General features: G+C 47.0%; 1 protein-coding gene across 3 annotated transcripts in view; it reads left to right on the plus strand.

Annotated features, from left to right (window-relative positions):
* Nucleotides 1-20,597, plus strand: part of NEDD9 (neural precursor cell expressed, developmentally down-regulated 9) — a 187,086-nt gene that overhangs the window by 149,560 nt on the left and 16,929 nt on the right. For 2 of the 3 annotated variants that reach the window (XM_043908549.1, XM_043908548.1), the window contains one exon: nucleotides 5,571-6,017. In XM_043908549.1, coding sequence (XP_043764484.1) covers nucleotides 5,571-6,017 — 447 coding nt within the window. Of the gene's footprint in view, nucleotides 1-3,578; nucleotides 4,789-5,570; nucleotides 6,018-20,597 lie in introns of those variants that run through there. The other variant, XM_043908550.1, reaches the window with a different exon arrangement.

The following is a 20,597-nucleotide window of genomic DNA, read 5'->3' on the forward strand; positions in this document are numbered from 1 at the left end:
GTGAGGAGGATGAGCGGGTCCCAGCTGATTGGGGTTGTGGAGTGACTCAGCAAACCTGTGAGGCTCCAGTCTAGGGCAGCTGTGTGCCTGCTATTCACTGAGACACACCAGAAGGGCGGTTTGCACTTGGGTGAGAGGTGGGGATGCTCACTAGACGATGGGAAGCGCGGGACTGGAGAGCAGAGGGAATATCGAGGCTGGAGCTGCGGGTCTGAGTCTCACCTGTGTGGTTAGATGCCATCAGCATGAATGAGATGTCCTGTAGGGAGCGAGCTCAGAAAGGAGAGAGATCCTTTTGGAACGTGACCACTAAAAGGATAGGGGGAAGAAATAGGGACTTGCCTAGCAGTCGAGGGGTAAGGCTCTGCACTTCCTCTGCCCAGGGTGCAGGTTTGATCCCTGGTCAGGGAACTAAGATCCTGCATGCCGTGCTGCTAAATAAATTTATGCGGCTAAATAAATTAATAATAAACCTTAAAAAAAATTTTTTAATGGCCTGTGGAGGAGGAGGGAAATGACTGGTTTTGAGCTCAAGGGAAGAAGGAGAACCAGGATGGGGAGCATAGACGCCCAGGACAGTTTCAAGGAAGACCAGGGTGGGGGAGACGATTAGGAGTCCCTCAAATAGGATTTATGATTCTAAATGCAGATTTCCCATCCTAATTAGAACCACAGCTTTTGTAGCGCATGCCTCTGACTTTATTAAATACCATCCTACTTCTCATGCTGGAGACAAGAGGCCCGAGTTCTTAGCTCGGCTCTGTGACCGTCTTGCCAGGTGACTTGGCAAATCATTAACTTCTGGGGCCTCGTTTTTCTCGTTTGTAAAGTGAACGAGTTGGACTGTAACTGTTTGATGTTCTTCTGGCTTTTGAGTTCTGTGCCCCGACTATGTTGGTGCTTTGCCAAGCTCTAGTCGCGTTTCTAACTGCCAGGCTCCGGAGGCTAACCATTCAGCTGGATATAGAATTACATAGCTCTCTTATCTTTCCTTGATGTGTTTCTCTGTTGACCTTTCCTGCCCTGGAGATAAATATCCCAGGGAGAGTGGGCGAAGCAGTAGGTCTTGACCAGGCAAAGTGCCTTGCCTGGGTTTTTGTGAGATACGCTGATAATTACCTTCTGACTTTGTGGCCTTAAGGAACCACCGAGAGTTCCCTCCACCTTGTCCTTGCCAGGGAAATTAACTCTTCACCTGCCTGTCTGTGAGTTGCCTGTGAACTTTTGAATGAGATGGTTCCTGTTCTGGTTGAAGTTAATTTTGCTATTATCTTCTTATCAAATTCTTGCCTCAGTATATCAAGTGTTTTCAAAAGTCAAGCTTCCTCTTTGCCCATGTTTTTCCACATTTGCTGATGGGTGGTACTCTTTTGGAACCTCATAAAATTTTTCCAGAGATACCATTGTTTAGTCGCTAAGTTGTGTCTGACTCTTTAAGACCCCGTGGACTGTGACCTGCCAGACTCTTCTGTCCGTGGGGTTTTCCAGGCAAGAATGCTGGAGTGGGTTGCCATTTCCTTCTCCAAGGGATCTTCCCGACCCAGGGATTGAACCCATGTCTCCTGCATTGGCAGGCAGATTCTTTACCACTGAGTCACCTGGGAAACTTTTATTATTATTATTTTATTTTGTCTCAGAAGGTCTCTTGAATCAACCAGTGATTTCACTTTTGTTGTTTGTAGGCAAATACTCAACAAGAGGTTGCAGTGACCAGAACTCATGCTTAATTCAGAGAAACACTGCTTCAAGATACAATTCTCTTGAAGTGTAATTGTGAGCAAGAGAAACATCACATGTATGAAGAAGTATATATAATACCATCATTAGACTGAGACCAACCCTTGACTGTGAACTGAGGTGGTAACCTGCTAGGGAGCTTACCATCGGAGCACCATTAGCACCTTGAACAGTCATCATCGCTTCCCAAGTCTCCCACGGTGCTCAAGTACTTGACTTGAGTGAACTCACTTAGTCCTCACTGCAAATCCATGACATGGGGATGTTATCCTCGTTCTCATTTTACAGATGAAGTTCAGGTGCAAAGGTGGGGGGAGTAATCTGCCCAAGTCACACGGCCAGGACCCCAAACCCCAAGAATTGACTTATTCCCTAGACATGACAAAATGAATCACTGTCTTCAGAGCTTTACTGCGAAATGGAATGGAGCCCAGTTTGGAGGACAACGTGAGGTAGAGCTAAGGTGGCCTAGAGTCCTGGAAGCAGAACTGGGCCAAGAGACCACAGTTCTGTTCCCATCTCTGACTCCACCGATGTGTGGCCTTGCGCAGATGATAAACTGTCCCCTTCCCCCGGAAGTGTTTCCTCGTCTGTGGAACAGGGAGGCCGGGCCCGGGTCCTACAGGCCCTCTGAAGGAGCTGTAACCCCCTGTGTGGGAGACTGCCGGCCTCCTGTGGCTCGTGCAGATATTAAATAACTTATTCCCACTTGGCCGAGGCTGAGAATAACTCTCAGCGTGCGAGGCAGCAGGCTGGCCGTGGGTGCCTCTCTAGCAGCCTCATCAAACTCCCCGAATCCCAGTCTGTGGGCACGGGGCAGGAGCTAGGCAGAAGACAGCCACGGGGCATCCACAAGAAGCGGCTCTGGCGGCCTGTCTAGAAACCTTAGCATGCTGCTTAGCTGGTGGTGGTGGAGGGCCACGGGGACAGGAGACAGAGGACTTCTAGAATAGTTAACATGCTGCTTAGCTGGTGGTGGTGGAGGGTCACGGGGACAGGAGACAGAGGACATCTAGAATAGCTTTCATGCAGGGATTTCTATCCGCCTCAAGCTGGTTGTGGTCCATGGCCCCACTTCAGTGCCTCTTAGAGCTCCGCAGCTGTGACCCAGCTCTAGATGCCTGGAGCTCATGTATGCTGATGAGGCTTGTAGACTTTGACCCTTCGGGTGTTCTCTATTTTTGTTTTTAATTTTTGGCCACGAGCAACATAGGGGACCTTAGTTGCCCAGTCAGAGGTCAAAACCAGGCCCCCTGCATTGGAAGGCAGAGTCTTATCCACTGGACCACTGCAGAAGTCCCTGTTCTCTTTTTCTTTTCTTTCCCTTCTGGATCACCAGTATCAAGCTCTGGACCCTCAACTCCTGTAGATCTGGTCCCAACCCTGTCACTCCTGATGTCAGGAGGCCTTAGGGCCTCCTTGCCAGCCATTCCCAGTCCTTGAATGGGCCCCAGAGAAAAGGGACAGAGTCCAGAGTGGTCAGATGTCTTCCTGTTCTGTCACCACAGGACAGTTTTGGTGGAGTCATGTATGGATGTGAGAGTTGGACTATAAAGAAAGCAGAGCGCCGAAGAATTGATGCTTTTGAACTGTGGTGTTGGAGAAGACTCTTGAGAGTCTCTTGGACACCAAGGAGATCCAACCAGTCCATCCTAAAGGAAATCAGTCCTGAATGTTCATTGGAAGAACTGATGTTGAAGCTTTGGCCACCTGATGCGAAGAGATGACTCACTGGAAAAGACCCTGATGCTGGGAAAGATTGAAGTCCAGAGGAGAAGGGGACAACAGAGGACGAGGTGGCTGGATGGCATCACCGACTCAATGTACATGAGTTTGGGTAAACTCTGGGAGTTGGTGATGGACAGAGAGGCCTGGTGTGCCGTGGTCCATAGGGTCGCAAATAGTCGGGCACGACTGAGCGACTGAACTGAACTGACTGAATTTCCTTCCCATCATTTAGGTACAGAGGGAAAGACTCTTGTCTTCTTCAACTCAATGAATTTTCTTTCAAGGACAGATCACCCACAAGATGGGAGAAGAGAAACATAAGAGATTTTAGGATTAGGACTCATCCTTAAATGGTTACGGTGCTGCGTGTTTTTATTTTTATGTATGTGGACTTTTGTTAGAAGAAACCCAAAGCTTCCTAGAATATAAATACCAAGTACAACTTTCACCTGGAACACAAACCCCTCAGCATCTTTTAACTTCCCTTCTCTGCTCGCCTGTCTGCATCATAGACTTCCTGGATCAGAAAACTGTCAAGAACAAGGACCTCAGTCTTACTCTTAAAAAGAGCATCACCAGGCTTCCTGGGTGCTGAGTTCCAGGGCTTCATCTCCTTTCCTCAGGTTAAGCCGTTGCACTGTGCTCGGAGGAGCTTGGTTAACAGAGTAAAAGTAGGAACGTCCCCAACCACTGAGCAGGGGACAGACCCCTCACATCGCACAGCCCATGGCGCGGGACCTGTGGTTATGGGGCGTAGTACCGGGGGAGATGGTGAGTGCGCGTCAGTGATGAAGGGCTGAAAAGCAGGAGGCTGAAAGATCAAATCCACATTTTTAGAGAAGAAAACAGGGGGGCAGAAGTCCAAACAGCAACAGCCCCAAATTCCACGGGTGTGTCGTCAGAGCACCCTCCATCCAATCGGCAGTCTGATCGTCATCAGCTGATCCACAGCTGATCATCATCACCCCAACATCGAGGGCATCCCGACTATCTAGTGAAGCCCTGAAGAGACCACTTTGAGTTCTCTGATAGCTGGAGATGAATTTGTAACGTTCCCGGGCTCTGTGTGTGCTGGGAAGGAGCTGGCATCGGGGTGGGGAAGGCTACCCTCGTGCCTCGAGACGTGACTGATGCCAAGAAATGAAATCGCCGAGGCTTTGAAAGGCTTCCAAGAACGTCGGCATGTACTGCCTACCCGCTCCCCGCCGAATGCCTACTTTGGCTGTCTGCTGAGTACTGAAAGTGCCAGACGGGCCTTCACACAAAGAGAGAAAGTGTCTGGGGCCCATGAAAGGGGAAGGCAGAGCCTTTCCGATGTGAATGGTGAGATTCAAGAAGGAGGAAATAAAGTGGCGGGGTGAGGAGGGGCCCTCAGGAAAGGTGGGAATAAAACACCAGAGAGGATGGGGTGGCCGCTGCCTGCCCACGTGGGGTAGCCTCTTTGGAGCTCCACACGCTCGGGTCTGGAGGTGTGGACCACCGTCACGCTGCACTCCGCACGGGATTATCATGGAAACATCCCCCGCTTGTAGATTCTCCCTGTATCCAAGGGCCTCTTGATCAACTGAGAGTAAGAATTGTTAAGGCCTGCCAAGGCAGAGATCAGTGTACTTCCGTTTCCATTTTAACACTGGATATAAACACCATTTGTGCTGTTTGTCTGGGGGGACTTTCTCTGACTCTCTTTACCTCTGATATGCTTTAAAAAAAAAATCTGTTGTAGTCCATTTGAATATCTTGGAGTATATTTTTCTTCCTTCGGCTGGGTTGAAGCACGGAGGAAAAATGCTTTGGAGAGTGAACCGCTCTCCTGCTCCTTCACCGAGCTCCTCCTAATTCCCCTGGCACAGCCTCTGCTGCTGGGACACAGCGCTCAGTGGTGTTCCGAGCTTTTCCGAGGAGGCGGTCTGATGTCATTGGTGGCAGACACAGTACGTATATGGATCTGTCTTTTGTCTGCACCATCTGTTTTTCTCCTTACAGCCTATTGTTCGGATCTTCCTCTTTCCAGGAAGTGTGCCTCTCCATAAGAGCATGGGCTTAGGTGTTTCAGGGACTCAGCTCATCTGCTAACCTGCGTTCCCCCTCTCTTCTCTCCTGCCTAGAATCTTATGGCCCGAGCCTTGTACGACAATGTCCCGGAGTGTGCCGAGGAGCTGGCTTTCCGCAAGGGAGACATCCTGACTGTCATCGAGCAGAACACGGGGGGACTGGAGGGATGGTGGCTCTGCTCCTTACACGGCAGGCAGGGCATTGTCCCCGGCAACCGGGTGAAGCTTCTGATTGGCCCCGTGCAGGAGACCTCCTCCAATCAGGACCTGCCCACGTCGGGACTGGGGCCGCCGCCCTTTGGCCAACAGAAGCTCTATCAAATACCAAACCCACAGGGCACCCCTCGAGACAGCATCTACCAAGTGCCGCCCTCCTACCAAAATCAGGGAATTTACCAAGTCCCCACCGGCCATGGGACCCAGGAACAAGATGTGTATCAGGTGCCACCTTCAGGGCAGAGAGGCGCTGGGGGCGCTAACGGTCCCCACCTAAGTAAAAAGGTGAGTGAACAACAGCTGGATTTCTGTTCTTATTTAATTTTTTGCATTGAAGTCAAAGTATGTGTGTGTGTGTGCTCCTAAAATAAGAACTTGGAGCTTCCAAGAAGCCCGTCGAAGAAGTAAGTAAATCTTCCAAGAAGTAAGAATACCTGAATACTCTAGCTTGCACATTTTTTTTTTGGGGGGGGGGGCATCATTTTTCCATTCATTGGTCAGTAAAACCTTCTTGAACACCCACCCCATGCCAAGTACTGTTGATCCATAGCCCTTACAAGTTCCTGAGTTGTGCCAGGTTATACCGCATCGTCAAGTGTTTCCATCTTTCTGATAGACCTGCTTTTACACGTGGGCTCTGCACTCCACGGGTTCCAGTCTTTTCTTTTTCTCCCTTGAGAAAAAGGCACCATACTTTGCATGAGCTCAGTGAGGCAGCAAGGACTCTCCTTTCACTAAGAGCTGAATCATGACCCCACCGGCCATGATGCCCCACGCCTGGCTACGCAGAGAGCCCACGAGAAGTGGAGGCCGCAAGGAAGGGGGAGAGGGTGATGCCAGCCACCGCGTTCTGGAGAGCTGCCAGCCTCAAGGTCGACTCACTTAACACATAGACTGGTGAATTCAGAGACGAGCCAGCCTCTTGTCCTTCGAGTAATTCCTGTAATGATGCCTGAGGCTATGGGTGAAAATAGTGGAGCTAGGGTATTTAGGAAGGTATCATACTAAAAAAAAAAAAAAAAAAAAACGGTGAGGGGATCTCCCTGGTGGTCCAGTGGTTAAGGCTTCGCCTTCCATTGCAAGGGGTGCATGCAGGTTCTGTCCCTGGTCAGGGAACTAAGGTTCCACATGCCTCTCAGACAAGAAAAAACAAACATGAAACAGAAGCAAGATTCAATGAAGACTTTAAAAATGGTCCACATCAAAAAATCTTTAAAAAAAAAAAAATGAAGGACCTCTTCAGCATTCTCTGTAATTCCAAATTCTGTAAGAATTTGAGATAAGCAGACAATCTAATGAATTTCAAGCATCTAGCATATTTTCGATGCTTGTGAAACAGTGAGGAATCCAAGAGTGAATGAGGCCTCCACAGTACTCAGACTGTATCGAGAGACATCAGCAAACACCAAATATCAGGTGGGGAAACAGCTGTGAAGAAAGTGATGGCCTTGAACTTGTGTGTGTGTGTGTGTGTGGAGGTGGGTGGGGGTAAGAGCCAGCTGGAAGATGAACCTTCTGTGCACATTACAAGCGAGGGCGTTTCTGTTTGGTTTACTGGCAAATTCCGAGGATCTGCGATGGGTCCTGTGAGGTCTGGTTTTAAGAAGGGGCTCATCTAACAGAATGAGAAAAGATCACTGAGTCATGAATGAAAGGATCCAGCCAGACACCAGAAAGAGCTTGTTGATGCAGAGAATGTGATAAGTACACACGCCCTGCCTTGCAAAACCCAATACAAGAGTCTGAGTTTATAATCCCAGGTAGATAATGGGATATCTATTTGCATGATAATGGAATCCTCTGTTGGAAAAAAAGAGTAGGGGGATTTACTGCTGGAATCTTTTAAATTACAAAGCCACAAATGTATTTTCAAGTCACCTTTTATATGAGATGTGTGTTTTACAAAATGCTGCTCAAGAGCACAGATGTCGCACAAGCTGGTGTGGGAGGAATTCCTCAAAAAGTGAACAGTTTTCCAACTTGTGTTGTCCAGGATGACGATCCCAGTCTAGGGGTCATGGATGGCGCCTGTGATAGTTCATAGTCCTTCTTATCCCAGGGATTTTAGATTCAAAGGGAGAGTCAAGCCAGGCCTGTATCGCCTGGAGATAGGGGAGAAAAAGAATGCTCAAGAGGTGTTAACTATAAATAAATAACTTCTCTCATTCTTGGTCCTGGCTGTTGGCATCTTAAAAATAGCCCTCCCTCATCGGAGCTGGTGTGAGGCAGGTGGGGGTGATGTGGCAGGACAGGAAATGCTTGGCTGAAAGGTGGTGGGGTCTGAGCTTCCATCACAGTTTATTTTGGCAGGAAGGTGACATGTTTTCATTTTCAGACTTAAACCTTTTTAGTCCTAAGCCTGAAAAGTCTGAAACTTCAGACTTCTTCCCATTTTGTTTGCCGTAACTATTCCGCAGTTTGACTCCCGAGCCCTCCATCCACTTAAAGGGGAGAGACTTGGACACACCTTCCCTTGGGTGGAGGTCGGAGTGCTGAGGTTACCCTCGGGCACTTGTTTTTGGGTTTTTTTTTTAAACTCTAAAATCAGTGAAAGGTTTTATGCTTAAGCAAGAGGCAGGACTTCCTCCATAGGAGGAAGTCGGATTCTGGAAGGGCGCTCACTCTGCCAGCCCTTCATGGAGGATGCTGCAGGCCTTGGGGAGGGTTTACGGAGCGCAGGGGCAGACAGACCCCCGAGGGTGGAGCTTCGAGCAGTCCAGGTCTGAGGCTGTTCACGTGGGGAGGCAGGAGGCATAGCCCGGGCTCTCCTCTGCCAAACACCCGGTGAGACCTCTGGCCTCACCTCGAGCCGTCTCAGTGCCCCCGGCTCTGGGCTGCCACCTCCATGCTGTCCGCTGGACCACTCGCTCATACCCCACGGGACTGGGCTCGTCCTCTTTCCTTTCCTCGCCCTCCCTCCACGCCTCCTGCTCTTTCTCTCGCGCATGCCCCTTTTTTCTTCCCTCCTTTCTTCCTTCGTTGTAGTGGAGAGGGCTTGACTGCTAACAGGTCATTTTAATCTTCTGAGTACCAACAGCTGCTTTAAAAACTCCCATCGGGACTTCCCTGATGGTCCAGTGGTTAAGACTCTGCTTCCAGTGCAGGGGGCAAGAGTTCAATCCCTGGTCAGGGAACTAAGATCCTATATGCTCTGTAGATAGCCAGAATATAAAAATAAATCAAAGAATAATAAAGTGATTTTTTAAAAACTTCCATCAGCATCTCCCTCAGTTACAGAATCCTTGTCTGTGATGGTCTGTTACTGTGTCGAGTTGAAAAGTAACTTTGTGATTGATTATTTAAGAGAGTGAAACATGAAATACAGTTTTGCTTACGCTCAGCTTTCTCACGTTAAAGTGAGAAGATAATCTTTTGTGGAAAAATTTAAAAACACTGAATTGATTCCTGACACATGAAGTAAAGAGGTATGATTTTTTTTCTGTAGCACACACACATTAACTGTTTCTTTAACTTATTTTGTTAAAAACATATATGCCCATCTGGTCTGAGCTTTGGCCTCAGATTTTTCTTCAATTTTTAAAGCTAATAGAATTAAAAAAAAAACAACTCATTCTCCCTTCAAATTTTCAGTGTGAGAAAAATACTGGCATATGCTACCCAGAAACTGATTGATAGTATCTTTGTCACTTTGGGATTTAGAAGAATAAAGCAAAAAGTTCTTTGTGTGCATAAAAAAAAGAAAAATCTCTGACTCAGGAGCTTCTCACTGGGTGAGAATCACACTGGTGACTTCAGCCAAGGCCCCGAGAGTTTCTCTCAGTACATGGAAGTGTGTACCAAGATAACCCCCCTGCAGGAATTTTGTTTCTTTGTTTGGTTTGAGTTCTCATTGGATAGTTCTGACTCAGCTGAATAGCCCCATACCCAGTTTTCTCTTTTAATTTCCCGTCTGCAAAATGGTGGTAAACCCAGAACTGGCTATTCTTGGTGGCTTACGCTCTAGTCCTTACAATCTCTTAAAGGAGAGGAAAAAAAGGCAGTGGAATGTGGCTCTGAACCACTGAAGTGTAGTTCTAAAATCTGAAACCACTGAAGTATGGTTTAAAATTTACCTCTCAGCAAAGAAGAGAGGGAAGGTGAGTTGAAATGCAGGTTCCCAGGCCCCGGGGAAGCTGGGGATTTTAGGAAGCTCCTGGGATAGCTGGGGAAGGTGGTCCAGGACGGCAGGTGGAGACGAGCTGTGACAGGGCTATGAAGGAGGCTGGATGCGTTCCAACCTGTGATTCGGGACTTTCCACAGTTAAAGATTCCCTTGACGCTGCTACAGCCTGTGGGCTTTGGAAGTTTTATCCACGTTTTTTCTACTAATGAATCACTCAGAAAAAAAAAAAAAAGAGTGAATTCTGCCTCGTATCAATTCAACCTTGCTCTCCGGGAAACTCCAGCCCCCACCCCGCTTCCTGCATCCCATCCACAGAAAATGACATTCGTCACTTATTAAATCAGTGGTTAGAGAAATAGAAAATCATATCATCCCCACCCTTTCCTGAAAGAAGACAGCATGAGCATTGTGAGAAGAGCCTGAGCTCTGGGGGAGGTCAACTCCTGGTTCTGTTTCTTTGTAGCTGTAAATCTCTTGACAAGTGATCGAACTTCTTTAGACTTTAGTTTCCTCATCTGTCAAATGGGAATAATCATAAGGACCTCCTAGGGTTGCTGTGAGAATTAAATGATACACAGTATGAAAAGGACCAGGGCCACAGTGATTTGCAGAGCAGGGCCTTAAAAAAATGAGTGCCTCTCCGTTGTGTTTCTCTTTCCTTTCTCAGAGTTTCTTTTGAACCGATCATCTCTGTGTTCTATACTCTGCACTGAATATGCAAATGCTTTATTGCTAGTGTATATGCTATTCCCGTGACTGTGTGGCTCTTTCTTTGGTTCTCCAGAAATTTTGCACGGAGTGGAAAGAACTCCCCAAATTATCTGGAAACCATCCACACTGACACCTTAAGTTAATTTCATTGGTCTCTTTCACTCTGAGTTTTGTGTGCAGGGCCGCTATATCCATTAGGCGCTGTGGGCAGAATGCCCAGTGTCTACGAGAACCTTGGAGCACTGAATAAAAAACTTTGGCTCCAAAATACGAAAACTGCAAAATAGAAATTGATAGAAATTAGTAAACATTTAGACAAATGTGCCGGAAGCAACACAATGTCAACTCATTAATTGTTACATTTAGATGTCATAACTATTTCATTACATGTGAAAGCAATCTGTAGGTTAGATTCTTCTCACTTTGCAAAGACTTCTAAATATGCTCTGTGATTGCCAAGAACTCACAGGCATTTCTAAATTAAATGAGTTACTCATAGTCCAAGCTTTTGAAAAGCTGAATTATATTTTTTAAAAGTGTCCTCAATTTTTTTCAAGGCAAAATTGTCCTTAATATGGGGCTCATGCGAAGAGTTGACTCATTGGAAAAGACCCTGATGCTGGGAGGGATTGAGGGCAGGAGGAGAAGGGGACGACAGAGGATGAGACGGCTGGATGGCATCACCGACTTGATGGACATGAATTTGAGTAAACTCTGGGAGTTGGTGATGGACAGGGAGGCCTGGTGTGCTGCGATTCATGGGATCCCAAAGAGTCGGACACGACTGAGTGACTGAACTGAACTGAACAGAACTGAATGGTTTAGAGGGGACGATTTAGACCCACACTTCAAAAGCACAAGGTCTACAAAGGTCTAAGAGGTAAATTTCTCTGCCTCAAAGCTCCAAACCTGCCACCTGCGTTCACTCGTTTCGTGCCTGATCTTCACAGAGAATTATGTGTGTTTCTCTGATTCTTGGAACATATTGCTTTTATTCTAACTAGTGGATTTAGATTTCCTTTGCATCTTTCTGAAATCAGTTTTGGGCTAAATTATAAATTCCATTAAGGCAGGCAGAGGCCATGGCTGACTCTCTTTTATTTTTTTTAACTTTTTATTTTATATTGGGGTATAACTGATTAACAATGGTGTGATAGTTCCAGTTGAACAACGAAGGGACTCAGCCACACGTACGCATGTGTCCATTCTCCCCCAGACTGCCATCCAGGCTGACATGGCTGCCTCTTTACAGTGGTAGGCCAAGCTCCTCGCAAACCATCGGCACACAGATAACAGCCAATGAGTGAATGCATAGGCAGAAGCAAGGAAGGAGGCATTTAATTTGAGTTGACCTTTCAATAGCTGAAAAGTGGTTCTGATCTTATCACCCCTTCACCAGCTCACGCAAGTCAGATCCGGCCTCCAGCGCATTAGTCTGTTATGACACGTGTCAGATAATACATGGTCCTTTTCCCCCAGGAGGGTCTTGGAGAATGTCACCACCTGTCTTCTATAATCATAACTATCTGTTCACCACCAGTGAGCATCCGAAGCATGACCGAGGTTACATTCAGCTTTTCTGAAGGCATAACTTGTATGCATTTTGCCGAATTTAGACAACAGGATAAGTTAACACTCGTATAGTCTCGAAAGAGGAGAACCAAACTTTTCCTGCTGAGGAATAGAGCCTCCTTTGTACATGCGACTCTTTACCGCCTTCCCTTCTCTGTACTACCCGTGAACGCCTATTCATACTTTAAAACCCATTTCAATGCTTATCTCCTCTGGGAAGCGTTCTCTGCACCCCAGCAATTTCTCCCTCCTCGAGGGTCCCAAAATATGTTGTAGATTTCACCTAATCTTAAGGGAGCTCGCGCATGTGTGCTGAGTCGCTCCAGTAATGTCCGACTCTTTGAGACCAACCCCATGGACTATAGCCCGGCCAGGCTCCTCTGTCCATGGGATTCTCCAGGCAAGAACACTGGAGTGGGTTGCCATGCCCTCCTCCAGGGGATCTTCCCCACCCAGGGATCTAACCCAGGTCTCTTACATATCCTGTATTGGCAAGCGAGTTCTTGACCACTACCACCACAGCTCACAGGCACATTGAAACAGCCCACCTTTATACTGTGTATGATAGACTAGGCCCGGGCACATTCTGCTTCCAGGTGGATAACTCAAGTAACCTTTAAGATTTATCTAAACCCCATGACATCATCCTTATAAAGACTACTTCCTACCTTCCAAAATGAGACATAGCCCAATATTCGCAGGAAATGATTCAAAGACGTTAGCCAGGTCTTCCAGGCCCATTCCTTGAAAGGTAATATAAGAACCATGAACAACACTTGAAGCTACAACGTTTGTGCCTTCTTAGACGCTGAGTCATCATAAATTACACACACCTCCGAAGCCTTTGGTTAGGGGGCAGAGGACTTCCCTTATTGGGATGTGAAGCACTGTGAAATCTGGTTGTCCGGGACAGCACTCAGTTACCAACCAGCTGGCTGCTATTAGAGTACCACTCGTCTACCAACAAGTAAAAATAGATTAAAAGGAAATAGAGAAGATAAACTCTGACTCCACCTCACTTTCCTTTGTTCACTTCCTAGACAGACACATGGACACACACACACAAAACCATACATACACACCCTGAATAATATTGGGGAGAATCACAGTTTGACAAGGTAGAGGGTATCTTCACTTATAAACTCAATAAACTATGACCTTGTTCCAGAATTGTGCATTTCTAGATAAAGATAGTTCTAATTTAATGAATTTTTCCCTCAATACGTGGCTCTTTGGGGTGTGCAGAAAAGTGGACTTTCACCTAATATCTCTACCTTCAAAGTCAAGATAAAATTTAAATCTTTAGGGACTTCCCAGGTGGTCCAGTGATTAAGGCTCTGCATTCCCAATGCAGGGGGCTCAGGTTAGATCCCTAGTCAAGGAACTACATCCCATATGCCCCAACTAAGATCTGATGCAACCAAATAAATTTTTTTTTAAATTTAAATCTTACACAAAATTGGAGGTCCTTGAGCATTTCAAGGACTCTGTGACATCACTTTAAAAATGAAAAGTATTTCTTCACCATCAAGTCACCCACACCAGTGGGGTGAGCAAATTGTAACACCTCCTTCAAACAAAGGTCTTTTTTGTTTGGTCAGTGCCAAAGCTTTCAAACTCCTTTGCAACTGGTTACAAAGCTCAGAGATAATGCATATTTCTAGGAATGATTTAGTAACTTCTTACAGACTCACACCAAAGCAAACAGAGGTAGTGTCCCCTCCTAGAATGACTTCATGCTACGTGACTGTGCTTATCGGAGAGAACGGGTCAGCATCATAGGCAGTGTATTGTCCAGCCTAGTAGACAATGCTCTATTTGTGAGAGAGAGGAAACAATACATAAATTTTGGCGATTTGATGGTAAAACGGAGACACTATTGGTTGAACACATCTTTAAAAGCAGACTAGTTTGAGTACATTGTGCTTACAGAGGTAGGTGTAGTCAGACATGCATCTGGGCGACGTTCCTGGCAGTCCAGTGGTTAAAACTCTGTTCTTCCTTTGCAGGGGGCATGGGTTTGATCCCTGGTGGGGGAGCTAAAATTCTGCATGCCGCACAGGGGTGGCCAAAAAATAGGAGAAAAAGAAAGAAATTCACTTGGTTCTGAATAGCTGTGCCATAAACCTCGTGGTCCAGGCCCCCATCCAGAGAGGCAGGCTGCTCCTATCTGAGTGTGACTCACTGCACAGGTGTGACTCCTATCTGAGTGTGACTCACTGCACAGGTGTGACTCAGGAAGGTATGTCTTCCTTCCAAGTTGTGACTCCAGCAGCCTGTGAAGAGCACAAGCAGTCTCCCCCCCGCCCCCGCCCCGGCCCCTTAAAGGGATCCAAAGTAGATCAACTTTTGGAACAAAGAACCCCTTAGCAAGGCCATACTCACATGTGGTTTGTTTGAATCATTTTTATAGCACTTGGTTTCCTTAGAGCATGGCATACTTAAACCAGCTTTTAGAACAGTTTTTTGTTTTCACATTTACCCACAGTTAACCTTGAGCATGTTATTAAGTTACTCATTGTTCTAAAGATCATTTTAGATCTAAAGTGGGGGTGACCCGGGGATCCCTCAAAGCTTGCACATTAGGGATGTTACATACATAATCTCATGTAGTCCCCCCACCAGCCCCCTAAGGCGTTCCTCACCACCTCCACTTTCCAGGGGCGGGCTCTGAGGCCTGAGACATGACCTCGCTAACGGACATCGTTCTAGGAAGAGGTCTGATTCATATTTGAGCCCACGTCTGTCTGACTCTGAAGCTAATGACTTTCACATCCCAGCTAATGGCTGATGCTGCCAAGGCCTAAAGTGAGAGGCATATTTAAACACTCCTGAGCAATTCCAGCTCACCAGAGCCCTGGGTGCTAAAAAGCGTCCTGTTGGCCAGAAAGAATGAAAGTCACTTCCAAAGGCTCCCACCTCGGATCCAGAGCATGGCCTGGAGGCTGAGGGAGTCAGAGTCAAGATGCCCGCTGCCCGGCCGCATCTCCTGCTCCAGGGTGGGCTGACCCTCAGAAGCTCTGAGCAGGGCATCCAGGTTCTGTAAAGAAGGCCTGAGCAGGTCATCCGGGTTCTGTAAAGAAGGCCTGAGCAGGTCATCCGGATGCTGTCAAGACCCTGGTACTGCCGAGAACACTGCTGTGATGCCTTTCTCTTATCATTGGCAACACCGGCTTTTCTCATGACTTTAAATTGCTCCAAGTGGATAAATTCATTTAAGCAGACGCAGTCAAATCTCCCAGAACTGGCTTGCCAGTGAAAGGGGCACCTCGAAAACATAAGTTCCCCAGATCTCAAGTTTTGCTTCTCGAATGAGGAAGTAACTTTGTTTAAGGAGTATTTATTTGTGAAGTTAGAGAGGTGGTGTTATTGTTGTTGTTTAGTAGCTAAGTCATGTCTGACTCTTTTGCGACCCCGTGGACTGTAGCCCGCCAGGCTCCTCTGTCCATGGAGATTTCCCAGGCAAGAATACTGGAGTGGGTTGCCATTTCCTCCTCCAAGGGATCTTCTAGACCCAGGGATCAAACCCATGTCTCCTGCATTGGCAGGCGGATTCTTGACCGCTGAGTCACCTGGGAAGCCCGAAGTTAGAGAGGTAATGTCTAGTTTGTTCGCTGTGAAGCCTATCAACACTGTGCAGTCTCCATGGCCCCCGGGTGGGGGGTGGAGGGGGTGGGGCACACCCCCGTCATCACCCGGCTAAATAACCTCTGAACTTGAGTCCCCTCAGCTGTGAAATGGGGAGTAGGGTTGAGTTATCGCTTAATGGTCTTAGCTAAAATTTTATGACCCAAATATCCTGATCTGATTCTTTTCCCAGAGTCTCTTGAAAAGTTTAATTACACGACCTGGCCTTAAGATTCTTAAGAAAGAAGAAAAGACAGCCGGGCATTGATGTCAGTTTAGGTTGGCACCTCCGTTTGAGCCTGTCCTTCTTACACCCTTCCTTTAGGATCCCACCCACCTTCTTATCTGGAAACCACAGTCTCCCTTAGAAGGCAGAACCGTGTCTTAAAAGAGCAAGGAGTAGGATCCATGGCTGATTCATGTCAATGTATGGCAAAAATCACTACAATATTGTAAAGTAATTAGCCTCCAACTAATGAAAAAAATGAAAAAAAAATTAGATTTCAAAAAAAAAAAAAAAAGAGCAAGGAGTAGACAAGAGCCCGGTGGCGGGGGGCAGGGTGGGGAGCCGGGGGGCGGGGGCAGCAGAGCGAATCCCAATACAGAGAACACTTCGCAGGGGCATCTTGTTAGGAGCGCTCATGCCTGCCTTGTTCCCAAGAGCTCAGAGAGTGTCGTCCTGGGACTCGTGTTCTGCCCATTTTCCTGTTTAATCCTCCGGGCTCGGCAGAATCCTTGATGGGTCTGGTGCCTCTCGAAGCGACCGCCCTGCCGCAACCCTGGGTCAGCGCCTTTCAGATCCGCCACCAGGTTCCACCACATGAGCCGCCTCCGCCCGCCATCACCCTTTTCTTCCAGTTAAGTCACAGCATCTTCCCTCATCCTATTTAGGAGGAAATGGTACCCAGAGGCATCTGGATGCAGAAATTCTCACCCTTCCCTCTTCCCATCATCACATCTCTTTCAGGCAGTCTGTGAGCACCTCTCTGAAATACGAGTCAAAAATCTAGATTTTGTGCTTCGTGTTTTGTTGAATTTATTTGGACAAGAAAAGAACCAAAATGCTTGCGCCTTTTATAGTTTTCACTCAAAGAACATTTCGGGCCTCAGGATATATTAAAAAAAAAAAAAAAGGCTGTGCTGTGCCCAACTCTGTCATGGGCTGTATTCAGCCCTGTCCAGAGAAAGACCTCAAACACTTGCAAAAGCCGGACGTCATTTCCCAACATGTTCTTTCACGTTTAAATGCTCCTAGCTGCTCTCTGGCACTTGGTCACTCCATAACTAAATATTGCTTTAGCACTTGCGACACAAAGCGCTTCCTGAAAGCAGCGGGGAGACGTGCTGGGGGTCTAACAATTGGGCCACTGTTTGCAGAGTGGTTTGCCGTCCAAACGCCATGTCAAAGGAGCAGGACCCAAGAGCGCCGTTCCACCTCTGAGCTTCAGGGACTTTTTTCTCATTTGGAAAAAGGACTCGGCCGTGATTTTCGCGTGGCTAGCAAAAGGCTTCGTTCTAGCCTAAAACCAGACATCCAAATGTCCTTGAAGGAAAGCCGATCACCTCCCCAAATACAGGGGGAGAGCTCTCGACGCATACAGGAGAAGCATTAGGAAGGGTTAACCATGGACACGGCCCAGGAGGGTGTATTTCTAAGGCCAGACTCAGTTTTCATTATATTGTTGCTATGCAAGTAAATAAATGAGCTCACTGCTACACCCAAGCAGAGCAGAGAGAATTTATAGAGAATTAATAAATCTAGTGTAGGCAACTTGTGGCATTTCCTCTGGTCGCAGAAAAGCAAGGAGTCATCTTGTATTTTAAACAGACAAACCCCTGTAACTTTGCAGTTTCTGAAAATGGGATCCAAGCTCTCATGAGCAGCCACTAATAATACTGATGTTTCTTTTCCTGGGGTTTTCTTTAAAGGGAATGGGTCACACCGTCTATGAGCTTTAAGACAAAGAGGTTATTATAAGATGGAATAGATACTGGGTGGCTCTGTTAATGCTTTTTAAGGCCATTTAGGTAAAATAAGTCCTTTCCAACAGGCAGTTTTAGAAATTGAAATACCCTTGTTAATGCACAAGTCCCAGAGACAGTATAAATAAAACACTGTGTTGAGGGATTAAGGATAGACGGGAAGCCATCTAATTTTACTTTCCACATATATCTAGGAAAAGGCAAAAAGATGACTGCTAATCAGTGAGGCCTGCTTTTGAATTCAGATAGTCTTTGGCGCTGTTAGTGTCGAGGTGATGAATATGTGCTGTAACCACTATGGCACAGTGGCGCTTTTTCACTTCTCATCAGTTACCCATTACATTTCCTGAGCACCACCTGGGTTGCCCAGTTCTTGACGAGGCCGTAGGGCAGAGCACCAGGAGCTGGTCACACACATTCCTACTCTGCTGGTTTCAAGGGTCAGCCCCACTGGTCCGTTACTGAGGCGTTGTGCGTGTTAAGTCAGTTCATTCATGTCCAATTCTTTGCAAACCTATGGACCGAAGCCCCCCAGGCTCTTCCGTCCCAGGGATTCTCCAGGAAAAAATACTGGAGTGGGTTGCCATGCCCTCCTCCAGTGGATCTTCCCGACCCAGGAATCAAACCCACATCTCTTACGTCTCCTGCATTGGCAGGTGGGTTCTTTACCACTAATGCCACCGGGGAAGTGTTATCTGGGTATCAGAAGCAAAGGATTGTGGAATTCAGACCATTCCTAATGTTGCTTTGGATTGTAGAGGGGGACATGGAATTAAATCATGGAACACAGAGATTAAAACAGTTACAGAAGACTCCTTCCTACCCCTTCCAAGTGGAATTTCTTATTATTTTTTAAAATTTTGTTAAAACTTTTAAAAAATCCTATTTTGTAATTTTTGATATGTACATACATCCACTGTAGAACTATGAATAATGATAGCAATAATAATAAGAAGAAAACATTAGGGGACTTCCCTGGAGCTGATCCAGTGGTTTTAAGACTTCACCTTCCAGTGCTGGGGGTGGTGGGTTCGATCCCTGGTGGAGAAGCTAAGATCCCACATGCCTCGTAGCTGAAAAAAACAAAACATAAAACAGAAGCAATACTGTAACAAATCCAACAAAGACATTTTATAAATGGTCCACATCAGGGCTTCCCTGGTGGCTCAGTGGTGAAGGATCCACCTGCCAATGCCAGAGATGTGGGTTCGATCCCCGATCCGGGAAGATCCCACATGTGGCAGAGCATCTAAGTCCCGGTGCCACAACTATTGAGCCCGGGAGCCGCCACTCGTGAGCCCACGTGCTGCAGTTACTAAAGCCTGCACTGCGAGCCCTTTCTGCACAAGAGAAGCCACTGGAATGAGAAAGAAGCCTTCACACCACAACCAGACAGCCGCCCCTGCCCTCCCCAGCTAGAGAAACGCCTACACGCAGCAGCAGACACCCAGGACAGGCAAACATAAACAAATACAATTTTTTAATTAGTTTTAAAATGGTCCACGTCAAGAAAAAAAAAAAAAACACGTTAATAAACGCTACAAGAACAGGACCGATGGGGCTGAAATTCCTTGTGCTCCTCTGCATCCTGGCCCGGGCTCTCATGCACTCCGCCCGATGCTTTCTCTCAAACGGGAGGACTTTTCTGCATCTTTTTTTCTGTTTTTGTTCTTCCTTCCGGTTGCCGGGAGCACGGAAGGAGGGCAAGAGTCAAAACAGGAGCGCGAGTAGGCGGAGGGAGATGAGAATTTGAGATAAGCAGATGAGCCGTAGGGCTGGGGTTAAGGGAGCGCAGAAGCTGAGGGGGCCTGAGACCCTAGTAATGGGCTTTCACCGGCTTGAGGGCGGGAAGGATCTGTCTTCATTCGGGGCACAGCCGGCTCCCTCCCCACTTTGCTCGGTGCCCCCTGAATGAGCAATGTCTTGCGGAAGCTCCCCTAACCGCAGGGCCTCTGCTTTGCTGCGCCCCCTCCCCAGCGCCCACCAGCTCTGCTTTAAGAAGTTTCAGTGGATGTCCACGGGAAGCAGTGCCTCCAAGGAGACTCGCTGAGACCTTGGTACAAGTGATGCCTTGTGAGCAGAAGTTGTCTGGAAAGAAAGTGTTTTGCTTCTAAGCAGTCTTCATGCATATGCGCCTCACTTCTCCGTGAGAGCCTCTTGACAAACCCAGCCCACTGAAAAGAAATCCACCGAGGAGAAACTCAGTAGTCTCTTGGATTAGGTTCTTTGCTGTCTTTCTTTTGGGGTAAATCTCTGTATCTCTCACATTACAAAGCACGCTTTCTCCTGGGGTTTTCTACGGTGTGTCTGGTGTGTCTGGGTTTTCTGGTGTGTCTCTTGCTGTTACGGTGATAACTGTGATAATGGTAACACTGATATGACCAAAGTAAAACAGTAATCCAAGTAAATCCGCTCATGATCACCAGGGCCAAAGTCTTTTGTCATGTCCTGCTTTAGTATGAAATTTCCATTGCCTCATAGACAGCTTCCGGAACACTTTATACATTTGCAGAGGTCGGTGTCTTTCTACATGACTTAGATCTAAGGATGATTAAATTTGGTTTTCTTCTGCTGTTTAATCATGTAACATTTTGAAAGCAAGTGGCCTTGAGATTTGTGATCAGACAACCTCATCCTATTAGGAAGGAAGCAGGAATTGGCTGTTTTGTTCTTATTTCTCTTGCCTTATCTCCTGCATTCCTGGTTATCTTTGACTGTGTGTTGGACATTGTGGGGTTTTTTTTAATATTGGTAGAGATCATCGAAGGCCTATCAAGACGTTCTGTACTTTCAGAGAGGATTTCACTTCTCTCTGCCAGCCTCACAAGTGCACATAAGTCTAATTTCGG

The sequence above is a fragment of the Cervus elaphus genome, chromosome 7 (assembly GCF_910594005.1).
Source record: "Cervus elaphus chromosome 7, mCerEla1.1, whole genome shotgun sequence".
Lineage (NCBI taxonomy): Eukaryota > Metazoa > Chordata > Mammalia > Artiodactyla > Cervidae > Cervus > Cervus elaphus.